The 25167-nt window shown below is 53.0% G+C and overlaps 8 protein-coding genes and 1 non-coding gene across 9 annotated transcripts; 1 reads left to right on the forward strand and 8 right to left on the reverse strand.

Annotated features, from left to right (window-relative positions):
• Positions 1-58: 58 nt before the first annotated feature.
• CLUP02_01388 (uncharacterized protein) lies at positions 59-7499 on the reverse strand (the record flags this gene model as incomplete). The annotated part of the gene is made up of 38 exons (XM_049280429.1): positions 59-224; positions 275-415; positions 448-525; positions 593-644; positions 738-835; positions 897-1014; positions 1202-1235; positions 1346-1550; positions 1618-1798; positions 1858-2042; positions 2077-2162; positions 2204-2340; positions 2405-2430; positions 2481-2654; positions 2823-2973; positions 2996-3125; positions 3183-3332; positions 3410-3606; positions 3693-3861; positions 3924-4224; positions 4280-4519; positions 4545-4691; positions 4730-4911; positions 4945-5050; positions 5118-5170; positions 5221-5269; positions 5312-5473; positions 5670-5792; positions 5855-5923; positions 5997-6063; positions 6124-6333; positions 6401-6481; positions 6545-6557; positions 6587-6709; positions 6847-6931; positions 7067-7099; positions 7176-7349; positions 7426-7499. The coding sequence occupies 38 exons, from the start codon at positions 7497-7499 to the stop codon at positions 59-61; spliced, it is 4770 nt and encodes a 1589-aa protein (XP_049136386.1).
• Positions 7500-7781: 282 nt separating this feature from the next.
• Positions 7782-9563, reverse strand: CLUP02_01389 (uncharacterized protein; the record flags this gene model as incomplete). The annotated part of the gene is made up of 3 exons (XM_049280430.1): positions 7782-9135; positions 9188-9221; positions 9281-9563. 3 exons carry the CDS (start codon positions 9561-9563, stop codon positions 7782-7784), a joined length of 1671 nt encoding a protein of 556 aa, XP_049136387.1.
• A 161-nt stretch (positions 9564-9724) lies between these two features.
• Positions 9725-11331, reverse strand: CLUP02_01390 (uncharacterized protein; the record flags this gene model as incomplete). Its single annotated transcript, XM_049280431.1, has 6 exons — positions 9725-9804; positions 9892-10177; positions 10254-10434; positions 10517-10581; positions 10777-11170; positions 11243-11331. 6 exons carry the CDS (start codon positions 11329-11331, stop codon positions 9725-9727), a joined length of 1095 nt encoding a protein of 364 aa, XP_049136388.1.
• A 1324-nt stretch (positions 11332-12655) lies between these two features.
• CLUP02_01391 (uncharacterized protein) lies at positions 12656-14209 on the reverse strand (the record flags this gene model as incomplete). Its single annotated transcript, XM_049280432.1, has 5 exons — positions 12656-12930; positions 13002-13623; positions 13680-13729; positions 13837-13910; positions 14196-14209. The coding sequence occupies 5 exons, from the start codon at positions 14207-14209 to the stop codon at positions 12656-12658; spliced, it is 1035 nt and encodes a 344-aa protein (XP_049136389.1).
• Positions 14210-15529: 1320 nt separating this feature from the next.
• Positions 15530-16675, forward strand: CLUP02_01392 (NAD dependent epimerase/dehydratase; the record flags this gene model as incomplete). The annotated part of the gene is made up of 2 exons (XM_049280433.1): positions 15530-15551; positions 15672-16675. 2 exons carry the CDS (start codon positions 15530-15532, stop codon positions 16673-16675), a joined length of 1026 nt encoding a protein of 341 aa, XP_049136390.1.
• Positions 16676-17470: 795 nt separating this feature from the next.
• Positions 17471-18986, reverse strand: CLUP02_01393 (uncharacterized protein; the record flags this gene model as incomplete). Its single annotated transcript, XM_049280434.1, has 4 exons — positions 17471-18036; positions 18174-18247; positions 18371-18842; positions 18911-18986. 4 exons carry the CDS (start codon positions 18984-18986, stop codon positions 17471-17473), a joined length of 1188 nt encoding a protein of 395 aa, XP_049136391.1.
• An 835-nt stretch (positions 18987-19821) lies between these two features.
• CLUP02_01394 (uncharacterized protein) lies at positions 19822-20199 on the reverse strand (the record flags this gene model as incomplete). The annotated part of the gene is made up of 2 exons (XM_049280435.1): positions 19822-19977; positions 20125-20199. 2 exons carry the CDS (start codon positions 20197-20199, stop codon positions 19822-19824), a joined length of 231 nt encoding a protein of 76 aa, XP_049136392.1.
• Positions 20200-20322: 123 nt separating this feature from the next.
• On the reverse strand, positions 20323-20404 carry CLUP02_tRNA026. The gene has a single exon. It is a non-coding gene; the product is annotated as a tRNA-Gly (tRNA).
• Positions 20405-21223: 819 nt separating this feature from the next.
• CLUP02_01395 (glycerophosphoryl diester phosphodiesterase) lies at positions 21224-24962 on the reverse strand (the record flags this gene model as incomplete). The annotated part of the gene is made up of 4 exons (XM_049280436.1): positions 21224-21364; positions 21426-24625; positions 24685-24803; positions 24946-24962. The coding sequence occupies 4 exons, from the start codon at positions 24960-24962 to the stop codon at positions 21224-21226; spliced, it is 3477 nt and encodes a 1158-aa protein (XP_049136393.1).
• Positions 24963-25167: the final 205 nt, after the last annotated feature.

A 25167-nucleotide genomic window follows, 5' to 3' on the forward strand; every position in this document is an offset into this window, starting at 1 on the left:
ATCTGCCGGAAGCATTTCTCTCCCATTCTGTTCCCGTGACATGAAGCGCCCGTGCGAGCTAGGTTTCTCGAGAGGCGCAGGTAGCACGAGAGAGCGCCAGGAACGCTCGCAAGCCATGCGGGGGAGTGCAACGATCTAGCCAGCCAGGCGTGTTCGGCCTCAAGTTCGTCTTGTCATTCCCCCTCTTTCGTTTCTCTACGAAACCGGATGGCTCGGACGCGACGCTGGTAGACTGACGACGGGTAATCCCTCTCTCTCTGTCCCTCTCACTGACGCTGTACCTTGGATTCGTCCCATCGCTTGCTGTTGTTGGCCGTCGAACAGAGAGGAAGAACCGCCACAGGTCAATCCGTTGGCATTCTCGGCTGCTGGGCGTAGATAGAATACACCCACAGCACATCTGTTCGCCGGAAGACTGTGCGTCGCAGGGAGGGTGTTAGACACTACCCTTCGTCCGTGGGCACTGCGTGTCTCAGCTCGAAGTCCTTCATACGGTTTTCCAAAGCCAAGGTTGTTTCCCTAGGGCTGCCAAAGACATCGTTGCAGGCGCCTCAACGACTTGAGCTAGAAGGCAAATGCTGTTGCTTCGTACCTGAGGTCGAGATGGTGGACGTTGTGAATCTGACGAACATTTTGTTGCAGATCTCATCCATGTCTCGCCCACAACCGGCCAAAATAAGCTCCGAAAAAGGTCGTCGCAGTTAGCGTTTATGCCGCAAGCTCAATCCATGCATCACCCGAATCTAACCAAGAAATCTTCCGAACCCTCGCAGGATAGTATTGGATATTCATGCGGAAGGCGAAACTCACAGCCTCTTTTGCCTCCTCTCGCAACCTTTGTCAAAATGTTGGAATGACTTTTCGGAGGGTTACTCTAGGATTGACAGTTCGGGGACAACACCGCTCTTCCTGGTGTGGCTTTCAGATCGGCTGTCCAACGCAATTTCCACAGCCTTACGCTGCCAGCATCTTCTTCACCGCTGCCTGAAACCGGTGCGAAGATGTCTGTCTTAGCTAGAACCCGGTGAAGCAGCTGTCAGTTCTGCATAGCATAGGTAGCGATAGTTCGCTCCAAGGTTAGCTTTGCAAATTACCGTGGCTAGCTCCAACCCCCCAAAAATAAAGTCTAGTCGAAACTGAAGCAAGGAGATTCCCATCCTCTCTAGCGGTGTATAACGATTGTCGTTGGCTGCTTACTGACTGACCACTAACTCCTTCCTGGCATTACTACGGCGCTGTTAGGTTACCATCTTCGAGTCATTTAGCGGCAGTCAGTCGCATTTAGTGAAATCCCTGTGGGCTTAAGGCCCGTTGTGCAATTTGCATCATCAAGGGGAGGTCATACGCGGGGCGCTTCTGGCGACAAGCCGTCTCGGTATTCAGAGTTGACCTGGGTAGCTGTCTGTTTTGAGCCTCGTGCATGTGCTAGATTGTTGAAAGTGTGTTTCGTTGACACCCCCTTGTCGACTTGCCAAGTACTGCAGACAAGGAGCTTCAGCAAACATCCCAGGTTGACCAAGGGGGATCCTCCGGAGCCAAAATAGCAACTTCTGGATGGCCAACAACTAGGTTTTGTTGTTGTCTTGCATATCCGAAGATAATCGGCCAGGCGTGAACATCAGCCGTGGGTCTTGTGACATTGCTTCAAGATTCGCATACGGATACTCATCACTGCATGGTCTCAGTGACGCCTCAAGACCCGCACCGCACCCCCGGCCTCCCGGGGTAGTGAGAAGGTTGTCCTTCACCGACTCAGGACTGCGAAGAGCTTGTGATAATTCCGCAGTGGATTCGTGGGCTATCCGTCAATGTCTCAGAGTTTGGAGAACGGCTCCTTTGTCGAACTCATGCTAGCACAGCTGGCTAGACTTATTGGAGTATCTTTCCGTAGAACTTGTTGTCTGTATCCGTAGGTTGGAGGGGGGGAGTGGGGAAGAAGGGAGGCAAGGAGGGTGGGAGGCTTGCCCTGGCCACCCACCGTCCTGACGTTACTTTGGAGGTGAAGGAGGGCACACCCCACAAGATCCCACGTGTCCGGAAGCCTTCCCGGTGTCAAGGGCTCAGTATCTAACGCACTCCAATGGTAAGGTGTGTTGCTTCGGTTGGTCAAAATGTCGTGTCAGGCAGTCTGCCATTATGCAACTCTGCGCAGCCGCGGGCGGCTTTCATGTGAGGGCGAACTCTGAGTGCCGAATGGCATCACGATCAAGGCAACTTCCGCCATAATCGTCTCGCTTCGGCGCAGTCCACCGGATATGGCGATTCTCTCTCCGAAGCTAGACGTCTGCTGATGATCTGTTGATGGCCACAATGATGGCGAATTGGCGCGTAGGAAAACCGCTTCAGGTTGAGTCTTAGACTCCCCCCAAGTGGTTGCAAATCATTGTCTTCCGGTGTCGAACACACGAGTCGCAGAGTGGCCCGAAACCGCTATAAAATCTTCAGCAAGCAATCTCCCTGCGGGTTTCCAGGCCTCTTACAAGGTTCCTGACTCAAGGGATCCTCGCCCCCAATGAGGGCTGGGAGGGCCTAGGTTTCCTCCGGCCGGCAGAGGCCTAGGCACCTTTGAGTTGACCGGCTGGAGACAGGCAATCCCTTCTCTGCAATATCCTGTACCTGCAGCTCTGATTTGTGCCTTGATCCGGTGTCTCATTCTGACCAGCTCAAATGATGTTGTTGTCGAGATCAGCATTCCATTCTATCCGTTATGCCCTTGCACAATAATTTCACGTGTCAGTCAAACAACGAATCACCTCCCTTTCAACGCCCCTGCTTATACTTGCCTATGATAAACCGGGAATTGACGCAATCTCGAGTGTCACAGCGTATGTAAGTCGTCTCTAGGGTAAGTGACGATGAAGCCTCGCTGGGCGGTAGATGATCGACGTGCTAAGAGCAGATCTTCTAGCGGCATCGGTTGCTGTGAAATGCCCTGCCTACAGGGACGAATGTCCACCGCGATGCCCCATAACACTGATTGTTACCTCGTGATGACTTTCGTCGCCATGAGGGGCTTCGACAACCTGGACGATGGGGGCCTTTCTCAGGTCTATGCTCACGGGTGTTGCGGTAGATGAGCATCTCAGCCACCTGCCTAGCCGGGCCATTGTAGCCATAACCAGAGGCTACACTTGGCCAGACTCGCCATGTACCCGTACCTCCATTCTGCAAATTGCTTGTACCTGAACCAGCGAGGTTCCATAACGTAACAAGCCGACTTTGCTCATCGTGAGAGGCTCAGGGAGGCACTGCTGAAAGACCACTCCGACGACGGCGCCCTGGGGTCTCCTCATGGAAGCTATCATCCGAGCCAATATCCTCGCCAGGCTTGGCTGTGAAGTGGAGGCCAGCCACACCATGCTGCCATGCGAATTTCATGGGTATGCCTTCCGATTGCTTGAATGCTCACATGAAGACACTCGGCCGAAATTTTAGACATCTTTCGACAGAGTCCGGCATACTCGGGCTCGACGCGGACATGAATGCTACACCGACTCGCTATTGCCTGGATCCGATTGACTGCGTCAGGGATTCCGTGACCAGATCGAAGCTTGTGATGAACGTCAATCAAGCACATTGCCGCAGCTGCAAATATGACTGGAAGAGCTAATCAGTTAGGGTGAAGTCCGGCGTGGCTGCGTCATCTCTAACGTCGCCCATCATGATCAATTGCAACTATGTGCACAAGGCACTAAACTGGTCTAGGTGAAGGACTTCATCAAATTTGGAACTGAGTCGAGACTTTCGCGAGCTAAGCTCCGAATAAGTTGGTAAGACAGGAAACGATGACAGACTAGTCTTGGGCAAGCCTCTGAAAGAAGTCGCTAGCCGTTTCGGACGGGTCAGTCTCAGGTCAAACACCTATGGGAAACATTTTGGTGGCGGTTTACTTTCCGGTGCCAGATCTGAAGAGCTCAGCTCACTTCCACATTGAGACTAAGGCCAGCGAACTGTGACGCTTGTGCTGTGACGCTTGGCGAACTCCTGAGGGGCCGATTCTGGAGGCAGATTGGTCCAGGGAAAACCGCATGAGAAGCTTGTTGGTCATTACAAAAGTTGTTTGACGGGTCTGTCATCGAGTTTAAGCCGATGATTTCTCGGGCGAGGCTGACACTGCCTAATGCAACAACTCGGGTATGAGATGCACCGTGAGACAGCTTCGTCCCAAGTTGCAGAAGCGGGGATTTGCTGTGTAGGTTTCCGATCGCCCGAGCCCACCGAAGACTAGACCAAATGACTGATGTTCTAAGATTCGAAGAACACAACCCAATAGACTAACATGGATCCGAGTAGTAGTGTGATATCTAGCACTGGACAAAACTGTTCTACGGTGGGCACCCGGCTGATTCGGCCGGCGGATCCAGCCAAGACCGACCTCCCGCCGTGTTGCCGAGCCGGAGCATGCCGATCATCATCAGAGGGGAGTCCGGTGACCAACATCAGAGTGCCGAATCCGCTTGATGGGTCAATGAAGGCCATGTGAATGCCGAATATTGTAGCTGGGGGCGGGGAACGCTTTCTTGGTGTTGTAGGAAAGAGCCTACAGAAGCAAATTGATGAAGATCTTGAACCTGTCCTTGCTTGTCGATCCTCCCTGGCAGGAAACCCCCAATTTGGCAAGACGGTCGTATGAGTGTCTCGTCTGTAAATGGATCTGCATGCTACATCGTGCGATGGCCATGAGTAGAGACCTGTTGGACTCGCACGTCAATACGTGTAAGTCGGCTACCATGTCTCCAAAGAAACGACGGGGTCCACCATGTCGTTCTGAGATTTTGCTTTTCGAGCGTTTCTAGATGGCTCTGGTCCAGACTTGTGGACGGGAAGCAAATTTCGTGGGCCAGGCCCTGCGGCACCCGTGATGTGAGTTGAGGCTTCAATGGCGATGTCTCTCGTCTTACCCTGGCCGATCTTGCCAGGTGAGACCATTTAATCGAAGTCCACTCCTTGCAGAAAGAAGCAAGATGATGACGGCGACACTCCCATGATGCATTGCAGATGCAAAGGAAACAGATCGTCCTGCAGGATCTTGCAGAAAAATGAACCTCCCCTTGAAAGTCGTCTCACGCCCCGCGTGCCTTTTCGGTCGATAGCAATGTTGTGTGGGTATGTTTGACTTGGGTTGCAGGGTGAACATATTGGACTCAGCGACAACCCATCTGAGATGTGACTAAAAGGGTAGAGAGTTGTTGTCTCTCAAATCTCATTTGTCGGGTGCACTTCATTCCCTTGATGAGTGAGGATGGAGAATTGATATCTGACCAAATATCTGGAACGCATTAGCCTATTCGCTTCCGGACATCCTTGTCACTTGGTAGTCAGAAAAAGCAAAACCATGAGCTGGGGATCTGTCGATTGGCTGCCCAGTATGAAGTACGCGAAGTGTCTGTCGGATGTTGATTTCGATCGGTTCAGTACCATGGTTGCAGATTGCCGTCCACAAGGGCTCATCTTTGGTGGCGATCGAGCCAATCTTGCAGTGCGTCAGCAGAGCTGGTACCGATGGGGGCGGGATAGAGTCGATTGCAGTTCCAAGATACGACTTGTGGACTAAATATATGGGGGGGGGGGGGGGAGAACCTCTTCCGTGTGATGAAAGACGAGTGCCCATGATAGGTGTGTTTGCTTGTCAACAACCCTGGTCGCATAGGCTAGTAGATCAACCGCACCTCCTCATTGCCAACTGTTTGTACCATTGGAAGACGAGCTGTCGGATTTCTGGATGCAGGGAGGTGTGATTCCGGTAGCAGACCGGACGCGGTTCAGTAACCATCCCGACGTTATCACCAATGCTGCATCGGGTCACCACGGGGAAGTTGCCGGACCGGTCACAACAAGGTGTTGTCAAACTGACAAAAACCGTTGCCAACCGTCCGGAGCCACACAATCGTACCATGGGAATCTGACAGGCCGGGGGCCGTTGCTCGTTCAGATGGTGGTTGCTTGTAGAAAAAGAAATATTTCCGTATGTATCTCCTAGATCGACACTGTGCTACGGCAGCGGTAATCTGGCGTTGGTGTCTGCTTGTCCAATGTTTGCTTTTTCTTGAACCCGGCCCAGACCTTTAAAGCCGCTTGATATTAGTTGATTTGTCTCAATCATGTCTCTTCATGTCTGCTGACCTGTCACTTGTCGCTTCTGGACACGAGAAGAGCTGTTGGTGAAAAAGCAAAACAGACTTCGCATTTTCTTTGGTTTGGCGAGAACGAAGTAACGAATTGTACCACTACTTGGTCCCAACGGCTGGCTGCTATGGTTCGTCGATAGCCACATAGCATGCTGGAAGTTGGAACCAAACCTGTTCTGGGTAATTCGGCGAGTCTTCCGTCGGCCTCAGGCTGAAACTGGTTTGGCTCGTTAGGGATGTTTCTGTCGAGATAAGAAAGACTTGGTACGGACAGTGGTAATTATTATGGTTGGTGGTGTTGGATGATGTCAAGGAAGAAGCAGAAGAGAATGGTACGCGGAAGACGGCAGCTACTGTTCATGAGGCAAACTACAGTTTCGTCAGTGCTTGCTCCAATGCGACGTAGATTTGGCCACCGGCAGCCAGTTCCTGTCACGTGGTTACTCTTGCCCTCCAACTTGCGGGAAGGGTTTCCAGGAGGGTTGCCAGAATGGAAAGGGCGTTTCGCATGTCATGGCAGGACGTGGAGGGAAGACGCCCATCCGCAAGTCAATGGCGCCTATAGTGAGGGCTTCAGAAGGCTATGCAACGATGGAAAGGACAACTACTACATGATAATTGCCTGTAGTCAAGAGAAGCGACTGTCAAGACTGCAACTAGAAAATATTTGTTGCTGCTAGCAAGTAATTCCCTGAAGGACTGTTGTCTTATAGCATACCTTCCTCAAGAAAAGACTGTGAAATTCACCGGTAATTAGATGCAATTTGGCAATGAACAATTCAAGGTCGGTAGATAAGTGAAGACTGTGTAAGCATCATGTCTACAAAGCAGCGCCCTCGCACGACATAAAGTCAACATGCAGACGCAAAATAAGACAGAATAGACCTAACTAAAAGAAATTAATACCGTACTTGGCGTCAGGATATTATTAAGAATACTCGTGCCCCATGTGTAAGCCAAATAGGTCACCACTATCGTCACCCACCAGTCGCTCTGTAGGGCCGCACATCACGAGAAATAAACTCGTCAAAACACCAAAAAACATACAACACCAGGTATTCGCTGGTCGTCACCGACCCAACTACTAATCCGGCCCTCATTGGCTTGTCTATGGGAGAGCGGACGGGATCCCGAATTTTCCAATGGGTATGGCCGTATGTGGTAGATTGAGGGTATCGTGATGTCCATGTTGGCATCCAAAGACGTGGCGGACTTGACAGACTTCATGAGCCAGACACAAGAATACGCGAGTGATATGAATACAGTCTGAGAAATGAATAATAGCCCTATACATCACCTCAAATTAGGTTGTGGGATTGTGGCGTGGGTGAGTGATTCTCGATCAAGACAGATATCAAACTTGGCTTTCATGTGTGGCGAGAATTCTGTGTTTACATAATACCATCAGTCTCATTAGAGATAGACATTGATGAATTGGAACGGAATAAAAATATCTAGGGTAGCAAGACGTATCTCATTCAAATGACAACGCCATGCCGAGATCTTCTCCCGGCTACCGATCAGCCAGCTACCTAGTCGGTACCAGACCGCGCATATCGCAAATCCGCCTCCCAGCGCAATGACACACCAACACGGGAACTCACCTCAAGAGATTAATTTTCACATCATATCATCATCGGTAACATCATAGACTCAATACCGCCCGCCTATCTTCTCCAGATCCGCCTCCTCCAACACGGGACTATTCACACTCCCGCCCCCCTTTTGCACCGAACTCGCCCCAACACCAGTCCCTCCACCTCCGATACTCCAGCTCCCCCAGCTACTCCTCTCTCGCGACTCTCTCGCATACGTCTCTGTCAACTCGCACAGATCCCTCGACTCCTTCTCCAGCACCACGCCCCGCGCCGGATTCCGAGGAGGAACCCATCCGTTGCTGACAGCAGCGCTGACACCATCGAAATCATCCCCCCCTTTCTGCTGCTGTTGCAGCTGCTGCAATAGCAATTTTTTGTGAAAGGACACGGGACTCGAGGGGCTCCCGGGAGGTGCCGGAGGAAGCGAGCAAGCTGGTGAAGGACCAGGACACACTAGATCCGGTATCAGCAGCCGTTTCTCGTGAGGCCTCGGAGGCCGCATCGGCCACGAAGAGGGCGTGAGGCGCGGGGCAATGCTCGAGACGTTGGATGCGGTGGTGGCGGTGCGACCGCTCGCCGCGCTGCTCATGCTCGACGTCTTTCCGGAGGATCGGGGACTACCGCCAGTGCCTTGACCAAATGTATTCGGCGGCGGAGAAACGCCGTAGTACGGCTTGGTGGAGCGGTCATATTTCGGAGGGACTCTGTTGGTTGCTGTGGGGGTGGGTGTCGAGAGGGGAGACGATGAGAAGACGCCTGCCTTTTCGACCGAGGCGCCGAGAGGAGTTCCTGGGATGGAGACGTTGATGTTGATGCTCGGTCTCTCGAGGCCCACGTGGGTGGAAAGCAGTCGTCGTTGCTGTAGACGGGGTGGAGGTGTCAAAGGTGTCCGGATGCCTTCACGTATAGCGTACAAGTGGCTCGAAAGGGGCGTGGGCGATGTGTCTGGCTGGGGATTGGGATGCCCGATCTCGCTCTTTAGGCTGTGGTCGTAGTCGTCCCGTGAGCGACGGCGGAACAGGCATATGACGAAGGCTATGATGGCGAGGAATGCTATGGCGGAAGACGTGCCAATGGCGACTTTGGTTCCCGTGGGTAGCCCATCTTTTCGATGGGTTTGAGACTGATTCGCGAGTGGTATGAAGGATGTCGGGTATGCCGTCGCCGATGTTGTTAAGTGTGCCGACGTTTTTGAGGCCGACGATGCAGTCGATGATGCAGCCGACGGCATGACTTCCGGCGGGACCGTGGCCATTATCCTGAAGTCTGTGAATAACGGTTCTCTACTTCTTGAATCCGTCTTGTACGACGGTCTCATGTCCGTATTGATAAACGGTCCGTTCAACGATATTGGACAGATGGAGTCATCCGGGGGAGGTCCTGGGTCTTTGATTACTGGTGCAAAGATACTGAGCTCTAAAGTCAGTTAAGAAGGGTAAAACTCGAGAGGGGCCGACTTACCCTTGACATACATTAATAACCAGATTTACGCTGGCTGAGCTGAAGTCAGAAGCCATACGACAACAGAATATCAAGAGCTGTCTCTCTACTCACGATCCTGTCCCAGCTCTGGTTTTCCACTCAAGTGAACCCCGCATTCAGTCGCATCGCAGCAATACAACTCCCATAAAGTGTTCATCGCGTCCTCATCGTCTGCTAGCAGATGCTTGCAAACCTCATTGTACCTCGATCCATTAAAGCCAGGTACTACCCTTGCCAGGACCTGGGCTCGACACTCCTCGATGCATTTTTGCGGATCCGAAACATTGCTCGCCACTGATCCCCATGCCTCCTCTTTCTTGTCCAGCTCCGGATGGTCATCTTCCCCCGTTTCCATGGTCGATGGATGAACCCCAGTTCAGCAGGGCTGTGATGGACGGCAAGGCGGGTTTGTACTTCGTCTCGGGCGAGTGTAGCCGTGAGTATAGTGTCTTGTGAGTCCGTGGATGAGAGGCTTTCAGGTCAGGTGAGACAGATGATCACTCTCTCAATGGCAGCTCAGCTGAGCTTGTGAAGGCTCTTTGCGTGAATGGTCTTGGCAAATGTGGGAGTGATGTGTGGCATCAAGTTGACCAGAACTCAAACGCAATATTTGACGAGGGGCTTACATCTTCAGCAAGGCGTCCATATCTTTGATATATACCATGTCTACTTTCTAGACATACGGGGCAGCTCACACAGGAGGCTCGGTGAAGTGAAAAGAGGCGGACAAGGTGTCGGGAGGGACTGGCCAAGCATCACCGTGGTGGCTACACCGTACTGTATCTGTACGCTCCCGGACTCCATGGCCTTTTGCACGTAGTCAACGTCGTACAGCCTCAAGAGACTGTTGGAAAAGAAACATATGCACGTACCCGAGTGGCCCGCAACCGTGTTAGAGAGTAAGCCAGGACTTGATAGATTGACAAAAGTTGGCCGTAAACCCGCCCCAAATAGAAACTCAAGACGGCCCTATTGGCCTGGAAAACAGAATCGGATTCTGCAGTATTCACTAGCTTCGATATTCTTACCTCCGTGTTGTGCGTACTTGAAGATTCTGCATCAACAAGGGGGTCCAGGAGGGGAGCTGACATCCCCTTGAAGAGAAGCGATACCGTTTCGGCGTCCACCAAAGCTCGTATTCTTCAAGTCTCTCAAAGATGGACATTCCGCTCGCTGAGATGCCACCCGAGAAGTCTTTCACCTCATTTCGTTCGATGGAGTCAGTCCTGGAACAAAAGATGCTCATAGGTTCTGCGATCAGACCTGCATCTATGGGGCTTCCGTGTCACGAACGGCCCTACTTCGCACGAAACCCAACAGGAAGCACCGCGGCGGGGACAGCATTTCGCGACCTCATCCATACGGAGGATGCACTAGCAGTACGGCACCCAGATCTTCCCGCCCCCGTCCCCTTTTCGTCTCCTCTCTTCATCGGCAGTCTTGTTCGAAGACGGCCCGTTCAAGCTAGCCGACTAAAGTACTAAGCTTATACGGGATGGGTGTAGGCATCTTTCCTAGCAAAGGTGCTTTTGCCCGGGACGAGTGGCTAGGCGAGGGGTACTACGAACCGGGCCGGGGACCATCTGGCGGCATTCGCTGAAGAACACAGACCAAGGTATCACGGGTTCGGAAACCAATGGTTTTTCATCGTACGCGAGCTCCCACGGATTCGTTGTCAGACTTCCGCGAGATGCCTTCCAGGGTGGGTTAGCGTGGTTGTACTCGTGGTTCAGCTTGGTCATGACCTTATTCTTTGCATGCCACTTTGATGAACTACTTATGACTCTTGATCCGTTCGGGTGTCTCGGGTGCTTGAAGGAGAGTTTATCGGTAGTAGACTGTCGCACAAGCTTGTTACCCACGACGTCACGTCGCGAGTGGGATGGCTTAGCAAAGACTACGAAGCCAAAATTGCAGTCGAGGAGTGATAATCTGTCGATTTTTCTCTTCTGACTTGGAAGGCTGAAGGGAAAAGAAGCGTTTTCTGGGTCAGCAGCTCATCACCTTCTAGAAGCCTGGGCATCGTGTCAAAACCGGTTGGTTCTCGGGTTGAGACAGTAATTCATGCCTGTAGCCGTCGCACTCGCGTCATATAGATCCTTGCCTTGGTATTGTCTCGGCATAAATCAATCAACTAACTAGCATCTACACTGGGCGACCAAGAGAACATGCAGGGCGAAACGGAGATTATGCCTATAAAGTCTATAGTTGCGAGCGCTACACGAAGTATGACCACCATTCACACTCAACGTAACCGCCACCTAGTTTGACGGGTTAGACTGAGGGATCAGAAAGAGTCAAATGGGCGATCACCAGCGAGTTGCAGATCAGGTATAGACTGCGGCAGCAGAAGCACGGCACAGGTGGGCCAAGGTAGGGTCGTACAACTCGCGTGGGAAAACTTCCGTGATGTCTGCCTAGGAAGCTGAAAGGCCCAACACGCGAAGATTCAACGGCGATGCCTCATTGGTATGGTGTTCGCATGGCGTCCTGTGGCTGTAGATTGATTGTCGAGGGCTGCATGGATTTTCAGAGATATCTGAAGTCATCCGGGGTGGCTGACATGCACGACGGGGCGGTCATACCTTGGTATTGCAAGGAGTGGCACTTTTACCCCTATTATACACTTGTTCTCAGCTTGGATGGAGAGTAGTAGACGTTAAGAAATGTGAGTGCCACTTTGCGCACTCTCATCCCGCAGTAGAATAGGGGGTCGACAATCTGACTTGGCGTAAAAATTACGCTGGCTGCTTCTCACATCTTAAGCTGACTGCCAGGGTACCACATCGGAACAAAAGCTACATGCTGACGACAGTAGCCTGCGTTCTGTCGAATATCAAAATCCAGCATGAAGGTCTGTCAAGAGAACCTAAATCCTCCCTCCGCGATGAAGTACCACAGACCTAGTAAGTCCCTCGAACTTATGCAGCCTCGGAGGAAAAGCGCCAATTCCTTCAGCCATTTGACTCCAAAGCAAGTTTCGCCCGGATTTGAGGAGCCATCGGAAACAAGGGGTGGTAAGTAAATGGCGCGCCGCCTGGCGGGAGGCTGCAGTGAATCCGACGGGTTTCCATGATGTTTGCTGGCTCAGCTCCGCTCCACCAGGCTGCAGCGAACGTGCCGGTCCTTTATTTTCGAAGAGGGCGTTAGCTGAGCGATGTGTACTTATGCAACCTCCCGTCGAAGGCCTTCTGAACGGGGCAAGCAAGGCTTCTTATTTTATAGGAATATGTCGATCTAGCAGAGGCGGTGATTATTCTTGTTGGAGCTGGATTTGGAATCAAGACTCCAAGTAAACCGGAAGCTGCGTATGGCTGGCGTAAGCAGTTTCCTTTTGACACTTTCAACTGCAGGTTTCTTTTTACGGCAGGGGCACAGGCATAATGAACTCTGAAAAGGATAATTAATGCCTTTCTTCAATTAATTGGCATTACAGGCAGTATCTCGCTATGTCCAGTGGCCCGCCGGCGGCAGTTTCTTTCCTTTAGAACGCGACTCGACCTTTTGAACGAAGAGTCTGATGTTTCCCTCCAGATGCTTGGTGAAGAGATTTGTGTCGCGTAATGCCACTTCTGTCGTGCCGATCTCACAGATCGCCCCCGTAATCTTCAGGATGCTCTTGTTATTGTCTCTGTTATCGATTCGGCCCTCACACGGGCAAGCAAGCGTTGAAGGTGGCCCAGGTCCGCATAGTGTGGGTATCTTGATTTCAATGGCCATTGCTTGAGGGTCACGTATAAAGTATGAGACGCATTATCCAGACCGTTAGTACGTGCAGAGACCTCAGCAGCACTCAGTGCCATCGACCACAACGTCTCGGTGTGCGGGTCTGATGAGTGGATGTGATAGACACCGCTGTCGTCTCCTCCGATGCCAGTAAGATTCTCTTCGGTAAACTTGACATCACCCGAAGGCTTTGCACAGAACCACAATTCGCCAATGACGAGGTGCCACTTCTCCAAGTCGAGTAGAGAAACGAGGAAGTCGACTAGTATCTCGACGTAGTCAATGCGAAGGATGGTCGTTTCGATCCTTTTCGAGTAGGTCTCATTGAGGCATCTAGGGCCACCTTGCAGTGGTTGCTCTTTCTGGTTCGATGAGTCTTGATGTGCCTTGGCCGCGAATTCCTTGATGGAATTGCTGCGTTCGACGTGGGGAAGAAATGAGGCAGCAGTTTCCTGGATGCATTTGATCATGGTTGAAGGAGATTTGCGCAGCGAAGTGTCATCTGGTAAAGCTTGGTGTTTCTGAATGGCAGCGGACGAAGGCGTGACGTTGGCGGGATCGCTTTCCCTGATCTTCATCCAAGACGGGATGTCATGCTCGGTGACTGGCTTATCGTTTTGGGATCTTCGGCCATGGTTGTGGTGAATTGATGAGACCAGTGTAAAGATGAGGCTTTTTCGGTCTTGTGACTGACCATTTGTTAGATTTCAAAAGCATTTCTCCGGTGACGGGGAGGTCAACTTACCACTTTGGCGGGCGTCAGTGACGGGATCGCGAGGCGCTTAGTCGCTGATTCTGTTCAAAGCCAGTCAAAGCTGAGTGAAGTATGCTGATGAAAGTTAGCCTCTTGATCAAAAAGTTTTCCTGGACAGTGAGCAAATCCGATGCTCAATAAGACATACTTTGGACCTTGACGGAGGAACGGAGAGCGGAAGAGGCGAAACGGAACCTGAGGGGAGAAAGGATAGTAGCGAGACTATGAAGAGAGAGAAAAGGAAGAAAAGCCTGAAGAGGTAGAAGAGTGAGATAGGTGAGAAGGGCACAGGGTGGGGAAGGAAGAGGTTGAAGGAAGAGTAAAGCGAGGAAGGAGTAGAGTCAAGAATGACCTGAGTAGGAAGGAGAGACATAAGGGAAGGAGAGAGTGGCTGGCGAGTAAGATGGAATAGATGGCGAGGTATCTACAGAACAGAGGAAGCATCTTACCTGAGCTGTGATCGCGAGTTTGGTTGACAGTAGGAAGGAGCTTTGCAGGCTGCTTGACTAGGTGCTATCCATGACGGTGGGGTCTGGGAGAATGAGTCTCGGGAAATGAGATTTCAGTCGCAGACAGGCCGCCTGTCTGGGACAGTTTGAAGTCTTGTCCAAATATTATGATGATGGTGGAAAAGTTCGGAAATGAGAATGAGTGTCGAATTGGGTTGTTGAGAAGTAGGCCAGGGGAGCAAAGGACCCAGCTATTTTGACTGTATGCCATCGTCACCGGCTGGTGCCCACGCTTATGTGATGCCTGCCTTCCACAGTCGCATGCCATCATGATATTGCCTAAGGTACCTAAGTGCCATCAGGCAGGGCAAGATTCTTGAGATACCCAATGCAAAGTATCGGAGCGCCGGCTGCCGGTAAGGTGGGTCTCCCGTCTGTTGAGCTCCTGCCGCGTTAGCCCCCGTCTACCGTGCCTGCCCTACCTCAGGCCTTTCGAAATCGCACCTCCGTTCTCTACAGCAGGTGATTTAAGTCACATCGATTTCAACCTTAACCTTCACTTTCACTCTAGGTAAAGGTCTGCTGCGCCTCGATCAATCTCCAACCTCTTCTCGGTAAGTCTAGGCTGTGGATATCGGTTCCCTGAGTGAGGATAGGTACTTACCAACTTCCTTTCCGTCAAAACAGACCTATTTAGACCAACCCGATACAAAAGAAGAAGTCAAAACCCCCAGTACTCGTCAGCATGGCCAGCCCTATCCCCTGGATCCTTGCCATGTTCGCCCGAGAGGCGTAGGCCAATCAAGGGCCCTCCTATCAGCCCTTCCGCCTCACGGTCCCTCGAGGAGGTATAGCTATCATCTATGCCGAAACCCAGGGATTCAGCCGCATCCCGCAGCCTCGGGTCCTCCGGGTTAAGATGCCTGCCCGCGCCTCCCCCCGCACAACATCGAAGTCTCGATATCATGGATGGCGATGTTGGTGCTTACATCGCTAGCCGAAGTAGTCGGGGCCGGACCACCTGCGAGGAGATGAGCGAATCGATGGCGCCCTGGAAGACTGGGATGACGTGACGCTTTTGGTGCCCCACGCAACCCGCGCTGGGACCTGAATGGAATTATGCAGTACAAGTGTGGTGGGTGCGCGGGGGTCGAGAGAGCGGGGCATTGGTTGGGGGTTGTTAATCATCATGCAATGGAGGGGTAAAGTGACGGCGTCTTGGGTGGTGGAGGGGTCGAGCTGTACCTGAGGGAAGGATAAAAGGGTTCAATGTGTGAGTAAAGTTAGAAATTCAATACGTTTGATACAGAGAATCATTGAAGCCGCAACATTGACTCATCCATACTGATTAGAAACATTCAAGAACAGCCATTGAGATATACAAACGACAAAATGACCAAGATCCTCCTTACAGGTAAGTGACGAGTGAGATCACGGCCGCACTCTCAGCACCCTCCACAGCAAACCGCTTCTCTCCTGCGGGCGAGAAGCTCTCAATGCGACTCCAGAACACAATACACTAACACATCACCAGGTGGCTCCGGCTTCATCGCCGCCCACATCCTCGAACAGCTCCTCGCGCGCGGCCACTCCGTCGTGACGACCGTCCGCTCAGAGGACAAGGCCCAGCGCATCCGCGACGCCCACAAGGACCTCGACGCCTCCCGCCTCCACGTCGCCATCGTCCCCGACATTGCGCGCCCCGACGCCTTTGACGAGGTCGTCAAGACCCCCGGCCTCGAGGCCGTCCTGCACACCGCCAGCCCCTTCCACTTCAAGTGGACCGACGCCCAAAAGGAGCTCATCGAACCGGCCGTCGTCGGCACCACGGCCATCCTCAAGGCCCTCAAGCGGGAGGCGCCGGGCGTCAAGAGGGTGGTTGTCACCTCGAGCTTCGCGTCCGTCATTGACGAGGCCAAGACGGAGGACCCCAACACCATCTTCACCGAGGAGTTCTGGAACCCCGTCACCGTCGAAGATATCGGGCGCAGTCCCGCGACGGCGTACCGTGCCTCCAAGAAGCTCGCCGAAAAGGCCGCGTGGGATTTCGTAAAGGACGAGAAGCCCGGCTTCGACCTCGTCACGCTCACTCCCCCCCTCGTGCTGGGCCCCGTGGTGCACCACTTTGCGGACCTCGCCAGCATCAACACCTCCAACGAGCGCGTCGTAGACCTAGTCAAGGGCAAGTGGAAGGACGCCGTGGCGCCGACGGGCGCGGCGTACCTTTGGATCGACGTGCGAGACCTGGCGCTCTCGCACATTCTGGCGCTGGAGAAGCCCGAGGCCGGCGGCAAGAGGCTCTTCACGACGGCCGGATGGTTCAGCAACGCCGAGATCGCGACGGTGGTGAGGAAGAACTTCCCCGAGCTGAAGGAAAGGTTGCCTGCGGAAGGCACCAAGGGCGGGGAGCTGCCGCCCAAGGATAAGGTGTACGGGTACGACAACAGCGCGACGGAGAAGATTCTGGGGATCAAGTGGAAGAGCCTGGAGGAGAGCATCACTGATTTGGTCAAGGATATCAAGGGGTTCGGGATCTAGACTACTGCCATATAACTTCGCAAGAGATAACGAATACATAAGACAAGAATCTTTCAACAGCCTCATGACTGATGTACGTGAAATGGTCGTGTGTTGCTTTGCGTAGTGCCGTCCTATTTCACTGAGCATTTTCACTCTGTGCCTGATATCTTAGATATTTTATCAAACATGCGACGACAGAGGTCGCTTCTCTCTGACCTTAGTCTTTTGCAATCGTGAATTCTTTTTGAATTATACTATACTACTAGAATAAAGAAACGAGGATTAAAAAAGAAACGAACGCATGGGAGGGGAATACTGACCTTATAATTCACGCCCCTGCCCGGACTCGAACAGGTCGCCCCTCAGTCAACCCGGACTCTGACTTTATTGTAGTATTTATTTTGTTAGACCACTTGACCACCTGGTATACAGCTTGACCTGACCTCGCCGACCTAGATGGGCGCTGCTGTGCTTGTGACAGAATTGGGACTGAGGAGGGGAATATACCCTTGGCCCATGGCTGCCCGGACAACTGCCTCAGGGGAAAGAGCGAGGCAAACGGAAGAGCCCAAGAACAAATTCATCCTTGAGGTTAGATACTCCGAAACGGATAATCTTCTAACAATGCCAAAACCGAACAAACAGACAGCAATTCGTCTCTTCATGAGAACCATCTTACTCGCAGGGTCCGGAGGCTGTAGGTTCATGATCAGAAACAGTTCATGGATCTCATACTGCCAATAGTCAAAACTTTTATTGCAAGAAACCACATACCAAACTTATACAAAACGGCCTCTAGTGCTTCAAAATCTTCTAAATAGTGGCATTCACCCCCCAAGGTCCAAACCCAGGCCAATGCTGCCCACCACCGCCGCCTCCTCCTCCTCCTCCTCCACCACCACCACCACCCCATCCATACGCATCAGGATCCAACACCCCCCTCCTCCCCATCCACCCGCCCCCAAGCCGATTATGCTCCTCACACAAACTACCATCCCGTCCCCTCACCTCGACCCCATTCCCACACCCCGGCCTCCGACACCTCGCGTGCGCGAGACAATACCGCGAACCGCCCCCATTCACGCCGCCCGCCGCCGGCTCCGCGCAGCCCTCCTGACCGCACACGTGAGCCCGGCAGTACGGCGACAGCGGCAGGTTGAGGCTCAGCACGCCCAGCATCATCATCGTCTGCGACAGGACCACCGTCTCGCGGAGCTGCTGGCAGCCCTGGACGGAGCACTTGTGGTCGGTACAGTAGCGGCCCAGGGCGGACCGCTCGTTTTGGCAGCTGCGGTCTCGGCAGGTGTGGTCTAGGCAGAGGGTACCCCCTTCGACGACGCGGGCGTCGCAACCTGCTCTGCGGCAGCGGGTCGCCAGGTCTGGGTGATGAGATGAAGTCAGCTTACTTGCTCTGGGGGGGGACTCGAAGAATAACCAGAGTCGAGGTCAGGGGTTCAGGGGGCCGAGTATCGAGAAACGGCAAGAGGAGAAGAAGAGAAAAGGGTGCAGGACTCACGCTCCTCGCACATATCCCTCACGTTCTCCCCATCCACATGTCGAAACCTCCCACACCCAGGCGTGCCACAAATCCTATGCCGATCACAGTAATCCCCAAACGCCCCATCCCTCTCACAGTCCCTCCTCGCACACTTATGCCTCACGCAAAAACTGCTCCCCTCCCACTTCCTCTCCCAGCACCCCTCCCGATCACACTCGTGCCTCTTACAATACCGTCCCGCCACGCCGCCCGCGTCCGGCATGTACCTCGTCTTGATCCTCCCGCAGCCCCTCTCCTCGCAGGTATGCGCCAAGCACGTCCCCTCGCCGGCGCCCGCCGCCCTCGCGTTGCCGCACGGCGGCTGCTGCTCGAACCGGCAGTGGTGCTCGCCGCAGTGGGCCGAGGGGACGCCGTGCTCGTTGACGTGGGCAAAGCGCCGGCAGCCGGGCGCGGCGCACATGCGGTGGCGGTCGCAGTGGCGGGAGGGGTCGTGGGCGTCGCCTGTCGCGCCGGGGCAGCGGGCCAGGCAAGAGGGTGCGGCGCAGGTGTGGGAGGCGCAGAAGGAGGATGGAGGGGATTTCGGGTTTGTGCAGTCTTGGTGGTCGCAGCGGTGGTCTGGACAGTATCTGTAGTCGGTGCCGTTGGGGTGGTTGCGCTGGTTTGCGCAGCCTTGTTGGATGCAGTTGTCTGGATGGTTGTTAGATGGATGATGGAGGCTTGTGCTAGGGTAGAGGATGAGAGATGGGCAGACGTACGATACTGGGAACAGTACCTAAACTCTTTGGGATCGTAGTTCTTGATGTAGTTGTTGCATCTAGCATCATTCATCATGCCTTGGCATAAAAGATCTAGCAAAAGGATCAGTTATCATATTTCAGGGGTATTATGATATCTTCGAGGTTCAGGGGCTACGTACGCTGTTGACAGTATCCCCTATTGTTAGTCCTCATGTTCAAACACGCAGCGTTATTATCAATCTTCTTGCAGCAATGGAGCTTGCAGAATCGAGATGGATAGCGGTTTCCATCTCTCGTCAAGGTCACCCTGGAATAGGGACACCGACCCGCGGGCGTTGCGTAGCTGCATAGTCTCTCCAACTCTTGAGGCGTGAGTCTCTTTCTTCTACTCATGGTGAGCTCCTGTGTCTCTGATCAATCGATGTAATGGAATATTTGAATTTTTGTATGCAGATCCGGAGAGAAGAGTTTGTTCAAAAGATCTGACTCAGTGTGCCGGAAACTGAAGAGAAAATGAAGACGAAGTGGGAAAACGTTGCTCAGTATTAGTCCCACCCGGGCTTTTAAGCTGCGAACCAAAACGCCTTGTTCAAAGTCCGCATAAAGTCGGTGAGCAAACACCCGCGAGGCAAACCAAGGCAACAGAGAACTCGCGAGCAAAAAAATAGCTTTCTTGTGTGGAAAGCGAGATGTGATGGGGATACCTCAAGCCTGATGACGTGGGGAAAAAGGCGGTGGTCGAGGTAGGACGAGGGAGAGGGCTGCTCATGTGAGGCCCACGGCCGAGACCCGATCAGGCCTTCTTCTAAGAATACAAAAGAGACTCGTGACTTGGATGTAAAGGCGAGGAAGTCGAGTACTACAAACTCTTTGGATAAGGCCATCCGATGTCATGTTTGGTCTTGCTGTTGAGGAGGAGGCGGTGTGCCTCACGACGGTTCCACGAAGATGTCGGTACCCGGGTTTTTGGGTTTCAACGGTGAGTCTTTCTCCGGGAAGAAAAAGTCAGACTGATGGATGTTTGCTTGACACTGAAGAAGAGACGAGGTCACCGGGTTTGAGTCCTGAGATCTCCCATAGGCCATCTGATTAACAGATAATGGTTTCCGACAGCAACGTTAACTAATGATATTTATTCCTTCAAAGAGCAGGCATAGCCTTTGCGGTCCACATATGGTACACTTTACAAGATGTTCTCACCACTAAATGACGAGAGACTTGAAACCACTCACCTCAACAGGGCAGGAAAACGTTGCTCCTTGCGTACCATCGAGGACGAACTCAGCAACTCTCGGCTTCAGGGACATTGCCAAGGATGACCCCACGGTAATCTCCTAAGCTGAAGGAAAGTACCCAGGATCAAAAAACAATACCGCAAAAGCATACCCGCTGTCCCAGAATCAACATATCCTTCAAATCAGCAAAAGAATTGCGTCGAGGGGGAATCGAACCCCCGGCTCCCCGACGCTGCTTGGATGGCAACGGAGAATTTTACCACTAAACCATCGACGCAGATGATCCCGAACCGAACTTATCTCGATGCTGGGTGGTTGACGCTGACGGGTAAATGTGTCATTATATCCCTCAATTTGCAAAATTTCGACGAGGAAGCGGTTCCAGGGTTTGTGGTGGGTTGACGTTGGAGCTGTGGAGCTGTGGTGGATGGGTGGGGCTACACATGATTACCCAGGTTGTTAAAATCGCAAAATCGGAATAATCTTGGGGAAGAAAGATCGAACATGCGAGTTCAGATTTGTGCTGGTCCGTTCGCGCTGCGCTGGGTTGGATGGGCGTGATGGGTAAAGTGAACTCTTCGTAGTCGGTAGTTGTGAAACAAAAAACCACAACCGATTAGAGTCAGTATCATTCGGTGAGGCGAGGCAGGGGCTAAGCTTGATACCTAGACTTCGAAACGAGTGAGACCATGCAGAAAGAACGGGCAAAGTAGTCTGTTGGACATGTCGGAATCAGCCTCGACAGAAGTTGCAAGTGAAGACCGCCCCCTCTCAACAGGTTGCACCTGTATCACATCTCGGCAATGGATGTCGGTACGATAAATAAGCAGGGCCACGTGGGGTCGCTCACTGTATTGTTCATAATCTACCCTCAAAAACCTGTCACGGGTTGCGAGAGGCTGTTTAAGCCTCTTCAGCTGTTTTCCCTCCATGTTGAAAGCTTGCCGAAACACAGTCGACCAGCTGGAATGCCATTTTTCCCTCCGGCGCGCTATGCCATGTAAAATATTTATCTCTCTCTCTCTTTCTCACACACACACACACACTCAGTTCTTCCCGTACTGTGGAACCGAAAACCGCACTCATATGCTTTCCTCTAAGCTGAATCACCCTCGGATCCCTCCTCAAGGTCTTCGCCAGAACCCTTGAGAACTTCGGCCTCGGTCGTCGTCAGGCCCTTTCTAATGGCGAGGACGTTGTCCACGATGACTGCATCGATGCCTTCCTTCACCTGGCGCTGCAAGAAATAGTTAGCATCACTTTCCATCCGTATCACATGTCAGACCATGCAGACTTACCTGGACCATGATGGGGTTGTTGTTCAATGTACCGTAACTGACACACAGCAGACCGCTTTCCTTGACGACGCGCACCAGCCGGGGGCTGTTAATGAGCGGCTCTGCGGCACTTACAATACCAATCAAGTTCCATCGGCTAGCGAAACGAATCGCCTCTTGAAGAGAGGACGCTCTGATATCACCGACAGGGCAGGTGCCCGCATCCGTCAAGAACATGATGGGGATGGAAGGCTGCTTGAAAGTCAAGCAAAGACAAATGTCCGGATTGAAGGAGCTGAAGATGATGTGCCTGTTGCCAGCAAGATCATAGACCTTGGACAGTACAGTGTCACAGAAGGAGTTGAGCTCGACGGCGTAGGTATCCATCTCCTGCTCCTCGCTCTCGTGGAGCATGGGGTACTTCATCTCAATGTTGAAGCCGATGTGCTCGGGGAGCTGTCGGAACAAGTCCTCCAATGTGGCAAATGGAGCTTGAATGAAGTTGCCTCTGGAGTTGGCTTTGTAGCCCTTGTTCTTGAAGTCGCGAGTGTGCTTCATGCGCTCTTCGCTGTGTCCGTTGAGGCCATCACCAGCGTAGCCCATGGACAAAGACCGCTGTCTAGGGCCAGGTGCGTTGTTTCTCACGCGCTCGATTCTCTCATTGACTGCGTTGACACCGTTGTTAACACCATTGGTGCGGTTTGAGTCGGGGTTGATGTGCAGGAACTGCTCCAGGGTCAAGGTATGAACCGGGGCATCGATACCCGTCTCACTGACAAGGAAGTCATGGTAAATAACCGGGACATGGTCCTTGGTAAGCTGAACATCGAATTCGACGTACTGCGCACCTAGGTTGGCTGCTGCGATGAATGAAGGTACCGTGTTCTCTCCAAGCTGGAGAGACTTGTTGCTCGTCATGTTCTTACCCATGCCGCGGTGACCAATGACCATCGTTGAAGCTAGCTTCTTCCAGTAGGTCTGCTGGGAGTTGATTTCCATGTTGGGATGCGAGAATGGCGTGACAACCAGGAAGTTGAAGTTGACAGTGCCAATGACATCCAAGTTGTTGGCCAGAATCGGCACACAGACATCACCCTGGAGGTTCATGCGCTTAGTGCCAAGTGTCGGCCTGATGGATGACAACAGGGCCACACCACGTCCAATCTTGTTCTTCTCGTTTCCAGAGTAAGTTGGGACAATGTCAAACATCAGCTTGACCTGGGAAGGGTCCGCCGAAGTGAAAACGATAGGCTCTGTGGAGATGGTCTCGTGTACAGGCAAGTCAACAATGGTGGGCTCTCCCTTGGCGCCAGTGGCCGACACGACAATAGACAAGGCGGTGTCGAGTTCCGTCAAGTGGGCCTCGGTCAAGGGAACGCGGTCGAGTTTGACGGCCTCGATATTCTTGCGCATATCCATGGATCCGAGACTGACGAGAACCATGCTCTGATCGGTAAGGTATCGATGACCAAAGGTTTTGACCGGCTCAACGGGACGAATAGCACCATTTGACTTGCGACCATCGATCGAAGACATGTTCTCGGGGGATGAGGACCGGGGAGAGCTCTCGTTAGAAATCTTGAGATTGTTGGTAGGTTGTATAATCTCGGACTCGGCTTGCGTCGCGATGAGCCTGGCTATGTCGAGATGACCACGCAGGGCGGCGTGTTCCTTGGCAGTCCAACCAGATGAGTCGGCCTTGGCGACAACCGCGCCAGAATCAACCAGCAGTTGTACTATCGACAAGTGACCGTCAACAGCGGCGACATGGAGCGGAGTCCAGGCGTAGGTGTTCTCTGCAATCTCAAGGTCGGCTTTCTGTTCGTCGGTGCCGGCAATCAGCGACTTTGCAATTTCATCGTGGCCGAATCGGGCGGCAAGGTGCAGAGCGGTTTCACCCGTCTTGTCCTGCCAGTTGATGTCGACTCCAGCTTCAACGAGCATCTCGACGATGACCTTATAGTTGGACTTGGTGGCCATAGCGAGAACTGCACCGGATTTGGATACCGTTCGTCTCATCTCGGCCTTCCTGACACTCACACCCTGCCAGTTTTCGCCCTGAAGAAGGGCCTTGGTGGTCAGCGGATGTCCACCCACGACACTCAGGTGCAAAGGAGCATATCCCTCGTTATCCTGCCACTCGGGGGCATCGATGCCATTCTCGACGTTGAATTGACCCCACTCCTGCATCTTGGCCATGATGACCTGGCACACGACGACGAAGCCGAAACGGGCGGCATAGTGAAGCGGCAGGCGTCCAAAGGAGTCTCTGGCGGTGAGCGCATCTCTGTGTTCAGGCTTGAGAGTGTCGAGTAGGTACATGAGAATCTGAACAGCCTCGTCATCTTTGCCGAGCAGCTTCGTCTCGTTTTGATTGAGTGCGCGGGGAACCACAGCCTGCGAGACTGCAGGCTGGAGGTCGTGAGAAGTGAACTGAGTGCCGATCGGGAAAGGATACGACTTCGGCTCATTGTCGGGATCAGACGACTTGGTTCTGCCAATGTGAATGACAAGTCGGTGAATGCAGTTGCGGTGGTTGATGTCCTCGGGCTCGTAAATGGACGGCAGCTGATCGATAAGATAGGCGATGCTCGCCTTGGATCTCGCAGCAATGGAACGCTGCAGGAGGTTGAGAAGCAAGCTCTGAGAAGACTGCTCACCCGTCACGTTGCCCTCGTCCAGTCCGGCCTTGAGTGAGTCGACATTGTCGTTACGGATGGCCTGCTCTAGAGTATCGAGTAGGTTTTGCGACAAAGTCAACATGGCCTTGGAGGATGCGCGGCCCAGAGACCGCACTGACCTGTCTGACTTGGAGTCGTCAACGTTGCGGGCGTCACCCAGAGCGGAGATCCATTTGTTAATCTCAGTGAGGAGGCGTGTGCTCGTGGTGTCCTTAGCAAACGGCAAAGGGTCGACTTTTGTCGAGATGTAGCGGTGCTGGGAAGCCGTCTCGGGGAGCTTCTTGTCGAGCTTCTTTGTGATTTTGACGAAGCCTCTGCGGTTGATCTCGGCGAACCAATTGAGGCTTCTCAGCATGATGCGCATCTCGTAGAGAGCGCCCATGAGCTCCTCGGTCTCATCCTCGTCGAGGTTGGAGACGACGTCGGGAACGCGGCCATAGCGGTCGCGCAACAGACTGAGACGGCGGACGGCCTCGCCAAGCTTGCGGTTGTAGAAAGAGTCGACGTCTTCGAGATTACGATCCAGGGCAAAGAAGAATTCTGCAAGATGTGGTCAGGGGATGGGCTGCGCCCTCACGGTCCGGTCCAAGTCCGCCCACCTGCAAGATCCACCGTCTCTCCGTTCTTGGCCGATTGCGCCGCGGCCTTGATCAACTTCTTCAGGCCCTTGTAATTGATGTAGAAGGCCGCCCACTCGGGGACTTGGTTGCGGGGGAGACTGCAGACAGCGTAAGCATAATTTTCCATGAAATAACAAGGCGGTCAGGTAAAGTAAAGGCAAGGTCAAAAATAGCAGAGATATCGGTTTCTGTCGGGTGAAGCGGCAAGGGTGAGAGAGAGGGATGGGGAGGAAGGCGCACTTTCTGCCGAACTTCATGCTGAAATGATGTCTGAGTCCGTTATCAGGGATTGGATGTGACGCTGTGGCGTCGGTTGGTAGTGATACTGTCTAGGCGATACAGATTTTGAAAGAATGCTGCGGCAACAGATAAGGTGCTGACGAGAAAATAAGACGACAAGAGTGAATGATGATGCTAAACGGCTGCTTAGAGGCAGATAGACTCGCAGCCGCAATCACACAT

Source organism: Colletotrichum lupini, chromosome 1 (genome assembly GCF_023278565.1).
Source record: "Colletotrichum lupini chromosome 1, complete sequence".
NCBI classification, from domain to species: Eukaryota; Fungi; Ascomycota; class Sordariomycetes; order Glomerellales; family Glomerellaceae; genus Colletotrichum; species Colletotrichum lupini.